The 17,260-nt window shown below is 37.4% G+C and overlaps 1 protein-coding gene across 5 annotated transcripts in view; it reads right to left on the reverse strand.

Moving 5' to 3' along the window:
- Nucleotides 1–17,260, reverse strand: part of CHD9 (chromodomain helicase DNA binding protein 9) — an 87,273-nt gene that overhangs the window by 69,461 nt on the left and 552 nt on the right. For all 5 annotated transcript variants that reach the window (XM_042027512.1, XM_042027509.1, XM_042027511.1 and 2 more), the window contains exons 2-4: nt 9,656–9,733; nt 7,844–7,932; nt 1,503–3,105 (exon numbers count right to left, since the gene is read on the reverse strand). In XM_042027512.1, coding sequence (XP_041883446.1) covers nt 1,503–2,939 — 1,437 coding nt within the window. In that variant the 5' untranslated portion in view covers nt 2,940–3,105; nt 7,844–7,932; nt 9,656–9,733. The remainder of the gene's footprint in view (nt 1–1,502; nt 3,106–7,843; nt 7,933–9,655; nt 9,734–17,260) is intronic.

A 17,260-nucleotide genomic window follows, 5' to 3' on the forward strand; every position in this document is an offset into this window, starting at 1 on the left:
TGCCCCCCCTCTCCCGCCCTTTCCTGGAACCCATTTCCTCTTCACCCTTCACCCCAAGTATGCTCAGAGACCCCAAGAGCCTCAACACCCCTGTTCCCAACCCCTTGTTCTGCTGCCTGGCAGGGAACAGGGCGCTGCTCCCATGGCAGGACTGCACACACACACTCCAACAGGATCACTCCTCTGTGAGTTGCTGCACCCTGTGTCTTCAAGTTGCAGAGATCTCTGAGACAAGAGTACCTACTTGGGTGCACCCTCTTTTGTTTTTTTAGGTAGGGAAGGGGAAAGAAAGGAAATCTTTATCAAAACCAACAGATTGCATCTACTGCATCATTCAGTTAATCAAGCTCATCTCAACTGCACTGCTGGATATCCATGTTCCATTAACACTCCACCACAATTTACAGAAAAAGTTTCACTGGTAGGAATTGACAATTACATGGTCCATAAACATATGCAGAAGTTGTGATGGAGAAGCAATCTACTGAACCAAGACCAAAGATTAAGCGTGTTAAGCCCTTATCTCTACACTGATGATATCAAATTAACAGGGGGAAAAGAAAAATGCTGCATTGTCTCCTTCACAGGCCTGTGTCCTACAAACTAAGTAGAATCAAAAGTCAGTAGCTAAGTTCCTTGCCTTCCTCATATTTTTTTTTTCCCCAGAAAGACAGCATTCTATATTCTCAGGTAGAGAGAATACTGGTAGCAAGAGTACAGAAGTAAACCAGTTACAAGAACCTTTTTAAAGCCATTTTTTTTGAATGTGTATGTTTGATGTCGGAGTTGCTTCTGTTTTGAAATGCACAGATTGAAAATTAGAAAACAATTTTTATGTCATCTTCTCCTCCATGTGGAGGACTCGAATACTTGCAGTAGATGTGCACATTATAGTAAAACAACTGCTGAGTTTTTTGGTTTAGCCAAAAGTTACAAAATCCAACATACACACAGCTTTTTATATGTTTTCTATTATTATTGATCACATCAAAAACAAGAATAGTAAGTGTGTATTTTTAGGCAATGAACATGAGCACAAAGACACAAAGCAAAGGACAGAGCAACAACATAAGCACTGCAATTCTTGCAGGAAATCAGCCATACAAACCTTACCAAAGCTCTTAAGAACATGTTTCTCTAAGTACTTTTCAAGACAATAAGCCATTATATTTGCACCAAAATCATAAATCAGTAAATTTTCTCTGCTGTACTTCAGAAATACAAGCAGCAGAAGGAGCAACACCATTTTATCTGAATAAGATCATGCAAGTCTTGCTTTCTGCAGCGATAAGAAAACAACAGGAGAAAGCAAGGTCTGCATCAACTGGTTAGGTTTTTTTTTTTTTCTCCTGAACTAGCTGTTACCTAGACTTCTTCAGGGTCAAGTAACAGCTCAGAAATTCAGTTGTCATGCTTTGACTCAAACACCAGTCACTATCATTCATTTCACCTGATCAACTAAATCAAACAGTTCAAACCCCCACTCCCAAATCCCTACATACCTGTCCTTGTAAGGTTGCACGACCTCTACCTTGCAGGTGCTGATTAGAAACTGAAGAATGCCAAGGATGGATCTGAGTTTGAGACTGTGCCCGAACGAGTTCGGATGTCGGTGTCACTTGCTGTGGGGTTATGTGGTGTTCTAGGTCAGGCTCTAAAACATGGCTTGTGCTATCCTGAACAAACGCAGAGTCATCGAACTGTGGCAGAAGGTCTTCCTGCAGGAGGTCATCGGGGTCAAGTCCTGTGAATGGTTCACTATGGGTCTCCACTTGATGAAGTAGGTTGTCATCTAAAGATGTAAAACCATTGCTTTCAATAGGGTCACTGAAATGGCTTATCTGAGAAGCAGAACCAGTGGAAGCTGGAAAATTAATATTCACAGGAGAGAGTTTTGAACTACTAAAGTTGCCCTGAGGATGCGCAGAATGCAACATTTGAAAAGTACTTGAATTCAAAGGTGTATTAGGATTCAACATGTGCTCGGTTGTTTCTTGCTTGGTCCCTGTTTGAGATGTAAAGGCATCGCTTCCAGTGAAGTCAGAGATAGAGTGTGTCTGCTGGCTAGTAGAAAGAGCTGTTGTAGGCTGAAGAAGGCTGGTAGGAGAAATGTGATTATTAGAGTAAGAATACGGAGATGAAAATTGTTGACTATTACTGACAGAACATGGAGTAATAGTTGGGGACTGTCCATCAAAATTTCCTTCTTGATTCCCACAAAAATGTATTGAAGCACTTGCAGTTTGAGAAAACTGTTGAACAGACAGAGGCTGCTGTGAAGTTGATGGATTAGAAACTGAAGGTGGGTGGTTAACACTGACTCTGAGGGAAGTAGACACGTTAACTTCCATGAAGTCTTTTGGCTGACTCAGAGCATCCTGCCCCGTGTTGTTCCTGCTTTGCTGCGGCCGTAGCGAGGCACACTGATGCTGTGGTTCATTAGCCTGAAATAAGGCAAAGTCATGGTGTGCTACAAAGCTTTTGTTTTGCTGCATAGACTGAGAATGTCCTTGGTGAAAAGGGGACCCATTTTGATTTGAAACAGTTGTGGCAGTTTGATGACCCCACATAGGACTACCATCAGCCACATCTGGAAACATCCCATTGGACTGGTTTTGCGGATGAACTGGTGAACAATTGAATTGAGAGTGTGGTGATAAGACATTGTCAGCTGAGCTATTAAAAGACTGATTTACTGAGTGAAGCTTCAGTGAATCATACTGATTCAGCTGATCAAACTCACTCATCTTTTGTTGATTTTGAGCATCTTGCACATGGTTCAGTGAGTCTATGTGCAAAGGTTCAAATTCTGCACCCAAATTCAATTCATCAACAAGTGAAACAGGTCCAGGTTGAACAAAGGCATCATCTGACAAACCTTCTAAGGTCTCACTAAAAAGATTGGCATCATCAAAAAAATCCATCATAGGATCAGTCATCTTGAGAGGTCTGTTCTGCTTTTGCTCTCAACTCCAAATGGAGTCAATTTTGTCTCTCTGCAGTGAACAGAAACAAATGACATCCAGCGGTCACCACCTTATCCAAGGCATGCCAACAGCCATTAGTGCTTCTGATGAAACATTCGTCTTCAAGTGTTAAAGCATCCTGAGGGAGAGGAGTGGGGGGGGAAAAAAAGAAAGGAAAAATTTACTTTAATGACTCTCTTCATCCTTCCTTCCCCTTCCCAACACTTTTAAGGATTTTTGATACTTTGTTCATAATATAAACTTTGGCTAAACCACAAATCATATAAGTTATTTCTGCTTATACTTGATGCCCTGTGCAGGGTTTATAATTTTTGTCCCTTATATAAGTATGTTTTAATTGTAATGGTTTCATTTGTTTTATTCACTCAAAGCACAATTTTAGATTCTCCTTGGTCATATTCATTAAAACTACCAAATTGCACCAGAACTGAGTTTTAGTACTCCAGAATTAGAATTTGTTTATAGCAAAGAAACCATATACTACATAAGATGTATATAATAATTCTATATGTTTAAACAAAAAAACTTGAAAGGTTATAAACTACATTTAAGTCAAAGCTTAATTTCATTAGGAAAAACTGGGATACTTTGTTTCTTCTATTTAATTTGCATCATGCAAGTTCCCAAGAAACTGTATTTTATTGTACTAAAGACATAACATATTCTTCTTAGAAGGAAAGACAAGAGAATGAATACAATGATACAAAGAAAACCCAAAAAGAACAAGCTTTCATTCAAGGGAGTTTGCACCCCTAGTTTTGAAACATTTGAAACAATTTATTCATAGTAACACTGAGTGACCATCAATTAATTGACTTGCAGGGAGGGATTTAAGGAGAGTAGAAAAGCATGGTCAATTTAACTTTAGCCTAAAAACTCCCACATTTATAGTGTAATCAAACAGAATGGGAAATGAATGAAAAAGTGTGTCTGATAATGTAACTCCCCAGAAAACTGGTAACCATGTAGAATAGGGGAGGGATCACTTTAAATGAGGACCTTCATGGAATAATCATTTCTTTATCCTGTCAGTACATATGTCTAATTAAAATAAAAAAGGGAAAAAAGGGGGGGGGGGGGGAGGGGGAACCAGCCACAACTCATAATTCCTGACCCTTCTACTAAAGCTCACCTTCAATTGCAATTCCTCATTAATGAATTTTCCTAAGAATAAAATTAGTATAGTACCCATCCAGAAGTGAACACCCTGTAAATCCGAAATACTCTGTGATGGAAAAGGTTAGTGCTGAACCTACTACGCCCAAAGTACTTTTCAGCAAGCTGATGAAAACCCATGCTGCATATACTCCTAGGCCACTGAAGGTCGTGACCATAGTCAGACTAAAACCAAACTTAAGTTCACAAAGCTCCTTTAGAGTTTGAGTATATGAAACTTCTGGTCTGTACAGAGAAAGGACAGATGGATCCTGTTATCATCCTGAGAGACACCGATCAAGTATGGATTGATGTGTCAGTGAGCAAGAGAACAAGCACGATAAAAAAGAAGTGACAGAAGCTTAGGGAGATGACACCTTAGCGCAGCAAAGCAGCTGTGGATCCCAGATTATACATGGGAAAATTATTGCTTAAAGTTGAGATCTCCTAAAGTCCCAAGATAAAGAAAACATTAATATAAATTAGACCTCATTATCTTCTAACACTGATTAACTTGTCTATTTATGATTAAATGCAACACAATGATGACTTTCCCAATATGGAACACCTTCCAACAGATGACAAACAGCAGGATCCAGGCAGAAGGTCTGGCATGGGTTATAACATTGCTAATATAATGATATCTCATCGTAGTTTATCTCAACTCAAAAGATAAGTCAGGAGAGAGCTATTTTAGCTCAGAAGAAAACCAATTCAGATTAAGTACAAAGAAAAAATATTGTAGACACAGAACAAATGCAATTCAAGAAACCCCACCTGAGGAAAGACAAGATGGAAATTATGGTAGCCATGGGTAAAATGTCATGTTCCAGGCTATCAAGGACTACTGATAAAAATCTCAAATTTGAAGCCTGTATCAGTAAGTTTACATACTGAGTCTGATCAATTTTTGGTAACCGGGAAAAATAGAGGGGAAAAAGAGCTATTTCTTCCATCTTTTGCAATATAGATCCAAAGGATGTACAATTATTAACTAGTATACATGCTCTTAACTATAGAAGCCTAGAACTAACTACCCAACAGGACTAAAACAACCCCGTATTAAACAAACACCAGAATCTCTTCATTTTTTACTGACTGTGTCCCTTTACAGTAAGGAAAGGGAAAAAAGCCTGCAGAACAGCTGGAATCACTGCAGCACACTCAGAGCTGGCCTCACAGAAATTTACTTCTTGGCTCAAAAACCAAGAAACACTTTCCATCTTAGTTTTTCCTACTTTCTTTCAGCATAAGGAAAACAAAAGAGGAAATCATGAACAAATAACATGAACTCTCCTTTTAAAATGCAAAGGTTTTATAAAACAAATAAATGTTAGCAGGTATAAATAGGAAATATAATCTGAAGATGTCAGCTTCACTTCAAGGATCCAAGCAAGCTGGGTAAGCACAGATGAACTTCCAAACTGAGAAATCTGAAGGCTACGTACATGAGAAACCTCTCCCAGCTAGTTAGACCAATGGAAACTTACTAAGAAGAAAGCTTCTATGTAAAGAGGAGATTGTGAAGTGACAAAAAAAACAAACAAAACCCCAACAACCCAAACCTCTTTTGTAAAGAATACCACTATAGATAGCCTGAACACAACTCTGTTGCAAAGAGAACTTGCGTTTTGACCAGGGAAGTACTTTTACCCAGTCTTCAAGGAAACTCAATGTCTGTCTTATACCAGAAGAAAAAGAAAACAAGATTTATTTTACAGAATATATCAAAAAAAGACTGAACTCATACAAAAACATAAGGCAATGGATATCAAATTTCACTCTCAAAACATGAAGTGGGGGTAGCAGTAAAATGAATATAATAAAAATTTTGGATGCATTTTATTTCATATATTTATTTAATTGCATTTTTGGCTACTTTTGCTGAAGTGACAACAGAAATGAAGCTACTCTAGTTATAGGCAAGTGAATCAGGTGGAGCTTAAGCACATTACCATGATATCCACTATTTCACACTTTGATACACAGGTAGCACTGCTTCATGTGACTGATGTGCAACAGTACCAAAGATAAGAGCAATCAGTGACTTTGGTAGCCATTTCAAAAGAAGTTAAAATGATGGCTATCCAGACAAATAACAGAAGCCATCTCAGAGAGAAGGTAGGGACAAATTAGCAACCACAAGGAATTAAAACAAGTCATAAAAACATGACATAACAGAAATCCAGACTACAGGAAAAGGACACAGAAGGGGTAAACACAGAGCCATAACTAGGGAAGAGTTTTACATTATATGGATGCAAAGGGTTTAGTTTGGGGGACTTTTTTAGGGAAGCAATGCAACCAGGCATTACAAACAAGAAATCTGCCAAAGAGACTGAAAAAAATCACTGTATTTGCTAAATTCTATGTAACTTGCAACAGCATGACAGCTTTGTGACTTGCTATGATTTGCCCATCTATTAGCAGATGGAATACTGTGTCAAAAGAGGTGCAATACACCATGGTAAAACCCAGATACTCAAAAAACTGATAACTTCTGCACAATATTTAGAAATGAAACATTCTCTTCCCAATATTAAAAGACAATTACACTATCATTACTTGTCAGATTTTAACTAAAGCTTTGGCCAAGTTCAAAAGGCTGAGTTAATTAAATAATACAGAAGTTACTTCCTGCTGATGCGCTAATATAAATGATGTTCTATCATAGATTTAAAGATCAATGTACATGTTAAATTTAAAAGGACTAGAGGGACATAATTTCCTCAAAATCCCAGTAATACAGAAGACTAAAAAAGAACGTTTAGTAGATCTAAACTCTTTTATTCCCTAACTGAAAACACTTCTACCATTCTCAGCCATGTCTGCCTTCACTAGAGCAAAACCATCTCAAAGAGAAAGTGTAGCACAGAACTCTCTGCAATAAAACAACATGGTATCAAAAAGTCCCACAGCATATACTTAGGTTACTTACTATACTTCTTTACCAGATCCATGTTAACATTAGTTTTTAACTCAAGGTAAATTTATGAAGCCTCAAAATGGTATTTCGGTAAGCTGTACTTATTATATGGAGAGAAGACAAAATAACAAATTCTGTAATGTATGAAGTAAACCTAGCTGTATTCTTTAGAGACCTACAAAAATTAAAAATACCAGCAGCTTTCTGAAAAAATGATATTTTCTAGAGAGTCTTTTGTGGTTGTTTTTTTTTTTTTTCCTACTGTTTTGAAGTGCAGGTGTGTATAATACCACAAAACTTCTTCAGACAGAGTAAGGTTTATGTTGTTGAGAAAAGGTGGTGGTGTTTGTTGTGATTGCACAAAATTCAGACCCTTTGCTTTGGTTGCATTCCAGGTTAGAATCACTTTCTTCCCAAAACTGCAAATTTAAAAGATGTATGGCAAGATGCATCATTAAAGCCTATAGTACTGTATATATCAGAAAATTACTCTTAAATCACAGATCAATTTATAAATTCTTTACCTGTATACCACTGTTTATCTGTAATACCAAGAGTTAGTGATTTAATTAGAGCATTAATACTTAGATATATGAATTCCAAAGTTTAATTATTAGCTTGGGTTGAAGTTAAGAGCTAGCACAGGCACTTAATGAACCCTATACTGTAAAAGTTCCTGATAAACCTTTAAGACAAAAATAAGTTGCTGAGATCTTCTAAATTAAAAATATATCTTTAATAAAATGTCCCATGTCAAAATAAAAAATACTCTTACCCATGAATATAGAACACATCTCTTTAATGAAGAGTTAAGAAGCTCAGAGATGTGTTTTAAATCCAGATGGATACCTCATCATCAGAGACCTGAAAATGAAGCATGTTAAACAAGTCACACAATAACCAACTTCAGGAGTGTACACTCAAATGCTATACCTGCAACTCAAAAACTCACTAGATATCATAAATCCAAGAACACCAGAATTAATACACAATCACTAGTAGCTTTTTTAAGTGTCTGGTATATAGGTACACATTCATTTTGGAAGACCACTAAAAATAACCCAAGTCTACAAACTTCTAAGGGTGAAGGGTAGTTTGTGCCACAATACTAAAAGGTTTAGGGTAACTTTAAGACACAATATAAGTACTCAAAAAAAACAACAACAAAACAAAAAGTTTTGAGGTTAGGTTTTAAACCTGTCAGTCTGAGAAGCCCTGTACATGTCTTTTAACAGCAGTGTGCTGTTCCACACTGACAGATGGACTTCAATGGGAACTGACACTGCCTTTCCGGGAGAGAATGCCTGCCTGACAGCTTTATCCTAATTCCTTGCCTTGACAGTAGGTAGAGGAGCTCAATTTCAAGAGTTTCTCTTTTAATCTGAAAGAGGCTTCAAAACATTACAAAGTTTAAGGGAAAATGTGCATGGGGGGTGGGGTGGTTCTAGGGCCTCTGTGTAAAAGCCTCAAAGCACACAAATCTATTCTCTAACATTAAAAGACAGACAGTCTGTATAGGAACTGATATTCTACACCAGTGTGTTTTTCCATTTCAAAAATGATTATTGTGTCCAAGGCACCAAACATCCTCCAGTTCCAATACAGAGATTCTTCTTTTCCTAAATATAGTTTTGTGATGCCAAACACCTTTGCAGAACTATTAACACAGTTCAAACTTAAACTTCGTTAGAAGATAGCATAGAATCTATTACTGTATTGAGAAGCAGATTTTAATACAATTATTTCCTCTCCCTACATCTTTGAATGCTGTAACATATGTGGAAGATACAAATTGGTTATAGCAGTACCAAATCCTGCAATGTTCCAGAAAAAAAAAATTATCTGGTACTAATTTGGTACATAAATTACTACCTTTAACCTCCTTTTATTATTCAGTAACTTTCCAAGACTTATTCCAAGGTTGCTAAACTAAAATGTCTCTGCTCTGTAATAATGGGGACACTTAACGCAGAGAGGTATTTTTCTAAAATTCATATGAGGTAAGCATGTACCCAAACACACATGTAGGGGAAAGTTGCTAAAATACATCCATCTTTGTTTACCATCTATGTGAAGGGATATGAATTTTGTATCAAAACAGCAAGAAAACTTGCTCTAGATGTTCTGTTTTTCTGTACTGGAAATCCCATAATACAAATAGAGCTCCTGTCATGCACAAGTCCTCTTCGCATCCAGAAATTAGAATAGAGTTTGAAACTATTTAACTGTCTGGTTCTATGCAACATTTTAATCTATTTTTTTGTTCCTAAATCTCTGCTTATTTGAAAGTTCTTTGTTGGCTTAATAAAGTTAAAGCATAAAGGTTTTACAATATGTTAACTAACTGAATAGAGGCATTCAAAAATTTATTATTTGAAAAAAGAAAAATTGAAAACTTGCTATCAAGTAATTTATCCTACCTGTAAGAGTTCAACAGTAAAAAAAGAAATCTAATTCACCTATATCTACCATATAAGACAAATGCTATTTAAAGTTCTGTTTTGGCTATCCAAAACACCTGTGTATCCTTCTTCAACTAGATTGTTCTTGAAACCTAAAAATAAAGAGAAAAAAAGATGTTTCTTACTCTTTAGGACAGTGTCCACTTGCTTGAACAGCTTCCAATATGGAGACAATTGCGGAATACTTAAAAGTTTGAAAAATCCTACATTGAAAAGAAGAAGAAAAAAAAAAAACTAGATATACATTTACCAGGTCTGCAATACATTATTCTAAATATGAAATACAACAAATACGTCAGACAGCAGAAGATTCACTAATGATTATACAAAGTACCAAAGAGAAATCCACACAAAAGGAACTTAGAGCTTTCATAAGTTCCAAAATGGGATCTACCTCCACAGATTCTCACATAAGTTATATTGCATGTGAACTTTTAAATACACATATATATACATATGTATCTGTTAAGTGTGATGTGTTAAAAAGATTATTCTGTAAAGATGCCTTCTTTGGGAGAAGGTCTTAATCCTTGCTTTTGAATCTTGAATTGGTAAAATTAACTGATATACAGTAAAAGTTACATTTCATTAAATAGATCCAGAACTGTGTTTGTTATAAGCATGCCTAGATCCATATTGAACCATCTTAGAAAGTTTTTAAAAAATTATCTTTCACAGTCCAACTAATATAGTATCTTCCTAAAATACTGAAAGAAAAATACACATTTCCCTAAGTACACGATTCCCTTATGTTCCTTGATGAATTTCTAAAGCATTACTATTACTAATAAAAAAATGTGAACAACAGTATTTTGGCTATTTCTCTAAATATATGCAGGGAGGGCTCAGAGCAGGGACCAGGCTCTGCTCAGTGGTGCCCAGCAATGGGACAAGGGGAACGAGCAGTGATGCCCAGGAAGTTCCACCTGAACATGAGGAAGGACTTCTTTCCTGTGCAGTGCCCAAGTACTGAACAAATTGGCCAGAGGCTGTGGAGTCTCCCTCACTGGGGATATTCCAGAACTGTCTGGACACAATCCTGTGCCCTGAGCTCTGGGATGGCCCTGCCTGAGCTGGGTGGTTGGACGAGATGATGCCACTGTGGTCCCTTCCAACCTGACCTATTCTGTGAATCTGTAATTCTTATTTTGGACACTAAACCACAGATTTTTATACACGTCAGTGTAACAGGAAATAAACACTTCATTTCAATTAGTTGAGAATAGCTCCCCAAACTTCTGGTTTTTAAGATGTCATGTAAATTTTAATAAATCAGTTTAGTTTTACACAACATCCTTGTGTGCTTTTATGTCTTCAGTTTTGGCAAATACCTTTAGAAAATTTAACAGCAGTTGAAGACACTATTTTCAACTACCTTTTTCACCTTTCTGCCAAAGGTTATTGCCCTCAACGCACACCTGCAGAACAAAACACGTAGGTGTGCATCTGCTGCTTCAGTATATAGTCTCCCATAAGTTTTAACTGTTCCTCTTGTTTGTTTAACAAACCCATTAGACTTTGCATTAAAACGGCAGATTTTGTCATTTATATTTTGTGTACGTTAATTACAATAAAGGGACAATGATAATACAGCGAATAACAACATCTTAATCTGCTACTATTGATAGGGATCTAGAAAGATACCAAGAGGTTGGAATATCTTTTTACAAAGAACAAAGTTTATCCCCAAGTCAGGTGAAAATAGCTGCTGAGAAGTTCAGGCATTTGGCCACCAAACTACTGAAGGAATCCATATTAGTAATAAGTACTGCTCTTAAAACACTGCAATTTTGTTTCTCTAAAGTGCACCTGTGGAGATTCTCATAAATTTCAGGACTTCAGTGATTTCCTTCTTGTATTTCTAATACAGAAAACAAAAATTTCCCATGTTTTGTTTTAATACCACTACACTCAACTTTTTTCTTTTTAGTATATCTGCATAAAATACAAATGTCTCTTTTGGAACTTTAGTTGTCAAAAGAGTAACATATTCAGTGTAATGTATTTATAGTTTGCAGTTTACCTCTGATCACTAGAAAGAGTTACACAAACTTCCTTGTAAATTTAAAAAGAAAATCCTCTGGTGCTGCTGAGATTTCAGATGTAAGCATTACAGGCTTTCTATAGTTTTGTCATCAATTTCAGCGTTACACCTTAAATTAGACCTACAACATATGTTTCTGGATTCTGGTATCTTTCCTCAGGAACATTTAGGCCATTTTAAGATTTAGAAAAACATTTGCATTAAAAGTCAGAAAAAAAAACCCTTTTCATTTTCACGTGTGCCCTAAACCAAGATTTCATTACAAAATATCAGAGACAGAAGACTTCAGAGCACAGCCCTCTTTCAATTCACAATCTGATAATACACTATCTTCCAATAATTCTCATGTTCTAGCCTGATAAGCATCTGAGTGAACTACTGCAAGTTTATAACCTGGAAGTACCAACTAGAACAATGCAAAGGATTGTGCCTGTTTTACAGATTCCTATGGATCCTGATTGATGAGTACAGACAGCAGCTGTGAAGACTTGACATTGACAGAAATCTGCATTGGGAAAAAAAAGAGTACAATTTCAAGTCTTGACACTGCCAGATTAGGATATGCCAGTACTTTACTGAATAAAACAGGTTCAGACATCCCACTCCACACCACATTTACCAGCATAAGGAGTTTCATCTATATCACAAGTCTGCCCCATTCAGAGGAAGGCTGCCTACAAGTTTTCTGTTGTTTTGTTTTTTGGGGTTTTTTAAAACTGTATATAAGGAGATTTGATAAGAAAGTTTCCTAAAAGAGTTCCTCTCAGGCACATGTTAAGCGAGATACTCCAAGTTCGCAATTTATTCAGTACACTCTTCTTAAATTAGGAAATCAATTAAAACTAATAACTCAAGCAAAACATCATTTTGCATCTTGTCTCAGTTTCCAGCACAGTCAGGACATATTCCTGAATTTACCTGCAACAGACAGAGACTCCAGACAACTTTCACTGTGACATCAATACTTTGGCACAAGAATCTGACAGTCAAAATGGACTTTAAAAAAACTTCCCCAGTTAAATGGGACGATACTCACCTGTTTATCAAGAGTATTTATGAATTAGTTCTTACGAACTTGCCTAAAAACCTGCCTCTGAAGCTAAACTTAAGTTTAGCTTCTGAAAAACAGCAAAAAAATACTTTGAAGAACTACATGCTGAAACCAGCAACACCATATTACATGGACTCAAGCCCATTGTCGTACCTAACACTGTTTTTAACGTAGGTGGAAGCCATAACTACAGTAGCTTTACTACAGGGTAATTGAAAGCAAAAATATATTGTATTGAATTCTCGGATTTCCAATAACATATGGAATATCAGATGGGCAGACTTTCATGGCATTACATAAATGAAATATTTCTGAAGTTAAAAGTTTCTTCATTAGGGTGTTCAGTATCAAATGTAATAAAACCATTTCTTTTCAAAAGCCATTTACAGAACAAATTTTGGAGGAATTCCTGAATTTTAGTGACCAGCATAAAAGAGTGAACAAACCTTTTATACTGCTCATGCGGCACAAGGAAAAGCGCCCAAGAAAACACTGCAGACGGAAACAATTTGGTAACCAGAGTTACATTTTCTAATATGACTCAGATAAAGAACAAAGTCAAAATTGCCATTTGTCTCCAGAAAAAGGATGGGAACATTTTTCCATCTTCCTGCAAATTCTAACTGTTGATTTAAGATTAAAACAAAAATATATATCACTTACAAAGAGAAAGACACATGTACACTGCCAGCCTACAGACATTAATATTTGGCAGTGCCTGGCTAATCTGTATGAATGAACCTGAAGATTTCAACACATCTGCTTACTGGCAGATGCCATACCTTACCAATGTATTTCTACTGAACTCTGACTTTTAAAAAAAATGCTTCCTACTTTGTAACATTTTTCTTGCAGCTTAGAAAGTGAATGTAATATAAAGTTAGCACTGAAAGTGGAACTTGGATCCAAGGTGCTTCCAAAAGTAGCCTTTTACTTGATCACTAAAGCTCATGCTAAGAGGTAACAAAGTATACATCTGAATTCTATTACATACACATTTTGAAAGTACTCCTACGGTTCTAGCGTTTCTAAAGTCAAGATAAATCTTCATTAACCACACTGTTAAAAATTATTTAGACTTGGTCTTCTGCAAGTTTTCAATGCTGCATTTACTCAAAAACATGGTCATTGTAAACCACATTATACATTTTCTTGTAACACTTCTAGAAAAAAAAATACTGCTTAAAAAAACGATCTCCCCTCCCTGCACTGCTGTAAATAAGAAAGTCCTGTGGTCAGCCTGTTTGACTTTTGTCCAGCTCACTCTCGCATTTATGAACTGGTCAGACAGATTAAATATGAGAATCTTGCTATTCCTTCAGCAAAAGCAAAAGCTGCAAATGCTTTTCAGTTGCTGTTTTATCAGCAAAATAATCACTTCCTAGTATTTTTCTTTTGCTGAAAGGGAAAGAGAATACTTCAACAATATAATAATGTTAACTATCAATTCTTGAAGGTTTGACTAAACAAAAAGCTGGTTTCTCCATCATCCATTCCTGTGTACACGGATACCCTGCGTTCCTGAGGCACCACATCTGACTACAGGAAGAGCACTGGGAAATGGAATGAGGACACTAAGGGAGCCCAAGTAAGTGTGAGATTTCAAAGTCTTCATTAAGCTTACAGCTAACATGGTTTGGTAGAGCCAAGACCATTAAAAGGACAACTCTGGATAGGTTGGTGGAAGAATATAAAGTATTGACAAAATTATATGGGTTAGGAAATAATCTGGGTGTGAAGGGTTACCAGACTTCAGTTAAACACAAAAATGTTTCAACTGGATGATTTCTAAACACAAGTACCAAGCATTACTGAGAATTCAGTTCATATATAATGGTGGAAAGAAGGAGAATACTGCAATTCAGTGATGAATAGGATATGCCATTTGACTCCACCCTAAATTGTATGAAAAGTATCAAAGAAATACGATGATGCAGGTATTTGGGCACTTCTGTCTACGAGACTGATACAGAAGAAGAAAAAAGCACTGTAAAGAATCTGAACCCATAAAATATATAATTGTCCAGCTTACCTGTACTTCTGAAGTGTCTGAAGGATACATATACCATAAATATATGGAATATTTTTACTGTAAGATACATTAAAAAAAACCACCTTAAAACTAACCCTATAAACCAAGTGAGAACAAATGTGCATCTACTTACTTCATGGGTTCCACAAAAAAGGCAATTTTAAAGCATGTCAATCTTTTGGGTTTAATCTGTCTGCATCATTAACTTATCTCACTCATAAAAGGAAACAAATGAAAATTCCCTGATTTAGGGTCTCTATAGTCTCTCAGTAGTGGTTCATGTCATACATCTTTTAGATGACACTAAGAATACTTTTTAAAACCACACTCTGCTTTCATCAACATTTTTCCATGACTGAACTCTTCGACTAATCTTCAGGAGCATTTAGCACAAGCAGCTCATGTGAAATGAGAAGGTGCTGAGATTCCTCTAAATTCTTGAGGAACTGTAAGACTTTAAATTCCACTTCTTTTTACAGAAAAAATGATAGCCTTGCTCTGAGTGGCGTGAATTAGCATAGCTTCATCATGAAAAGCAGCATAAAGTTGTATAAATAGAACTATTTGGTTAAATACAAACAAGCAAGTTAGCACAAGGTAAACCAGCACAGATGCACTGTAACTACTTAGGTGCCTGCCCTTGTCATCTTCTAAATACAAAGTAAATTGATGCTTACTCACTAACAGGGAAAGAAAAAAAGCTCCTTCATATTTACTTTAAGGTTAGAGAGTTCACAATGGCCATTAATCACAGAGCCGTTGATATCTAAGCTGACATCCTACTTTACTTCCCACTAACTTCTCCATGTGCCAAGGGCCTGGCACACTAATCCCTGAATAGGTTAACATTCAAAAACACGTGTATTAATTTTTGCTCTTTGGTTTACACAATCTGGGCATTGAAGTCCGTGGCACTTTGGAAGTCTCATCTGACAGATGCAGGAAGAATGAAAAAGTCATTATTAGTTACAGGTGTAAGGCGCTGAAGGTGTGTAAAAACTACTAAGTGCTACTCTTTCCTTAATAGTTCACAAAGTCTAAGATAGGAATAATCGTTGATTTTAGAATATTTACCTTGTGAAACTAACAGAAAGTTGATCTGTGCAACAAAACGTTAAAATTCAGGGACAGGATAAAAATCCAGATTTTGCTCAAAAATGATGGAATATTAATATTCTGCTTTGAATTATAAACATATTTATAACTGCATGCAAATGATTACATGTAAAACAAGGTGAAATAATTTTTCTACCTCACACCTACCAATTGGGAACTTGGTGTCAAATGATCCAGGTTTAAAAAGAGTTGCTATGATCTCTTAGGACTGACAGGCCTAGCTCTCCTGAGAGAGGAGGGTTACTCTTTAAGGCTACTTTTTAAAGTCTCAAAAAACACCCAAGAGAACTAGAAACCCTATCCTGCCACAGAAATTGGTACTTTGTCCCCCATGAGCATGAATTGTAACACAGAAGGGTTCAGCTGTCTTCAACATAATGGCAGGAGACCAAGCCGTATCTTCTCACACTGATGAAGTTAAATGACTTTCACGAAGTGAAGGAAGTTCTCAGCTGCTAAAGATTCAAGGCACTTAGGATGCAACAGTGAGGAGATCAAACCATTTCTTGCAAACTGAAAGTGTCTGCATCAACCTTGTTGTCACAGCTATCCAACAAAAAAGAGAGAATTCAGAATCCTTTCCACCTGGTTTTCATCCCCGTTCACAAAAATTTGTGTGTAAAGAAGGAATGAAGAGGTTTTAACCTTTTGCTGTGTTAAAGCCTCATTGGGAAATGTGACAATTTCTCCACTTCACTAGAATAAAGATGCATGCCACCTATCCACCCAGTGCCATCTACCCACAGTACCGAGCTGGCCTCAGAATCCTAATCCTCTCCTTGTCATCCCCGGAGGAGGTCAGCTTGCAGCCCCTATCTGGAAAACGCCAGTCCATAAATTCCAGCCCTGCAGTTTGACAGCCAAATCCCCTTTTAAGCCTCCACCCATGCAGCAGGAGCCTGTGGCCATGCACCACCAGCTCTCCTCACCTCAGCAATCTTGCAGCCCAGGAGAGCAGACTGCATGCCCATCTCCATCTCTCCCAGACACACCTCACCTCGTGTCAACCCTCCCCTGCCATCTTCCTTTCCCCTGCTCCCACGTTTCCTGGTGTGGTCGATGCAAGCCAGTGGGCTGCCAAACTCAGCTCCTCTTTTCCTTACTGCTTCCCTTGCCCTGGGAAATGATTTTAATTTCTCCCTCTGCCCACCTCTATTATCTTGTGTGATGAGAAGCCAGGTCTGCCATGCCCACTGTTCTGCTTGGGAGGGTCTGCATCCCTTCCCTGCCTCACAGTACCTTCCTAAACGACACAAGGTGGCCGGGGACATCGTTGCCCTCCCTATCTTCCTCCACTCAACCCTTTTCTCTCCCTGCCACCTCCTCGGTGGGGGAGAGGGACATGCAGCCTTTTCCTCTGACTCCCCTAAGGAGACCAGCCCTCTTCCCTTCGCCCTGCCATCTTCTTACCTGGAAGAGGGCGGGACGTTCAGGCTCTCCCCCCACCCCGCTACCCCGGGAAGGCCCAATTCCTCCCCCCAAACTTC

Source organism: Corvus kubaryi, unplaced genomic scaffold (assembly GCF_017639235.1).
Source record: "Corvus kubaryi isolate FWS band 111438036 unplaced genomic scaffold, C.kubaryi_AGA036_p1.0 37300, whole genome shotgun sequence".
Taxonomy (NCBI): Eukaryota; Metazoa; Chordata; class Aves; order Passeriformes; family Corvidae; genus Corvus; species Corvus kubaryi.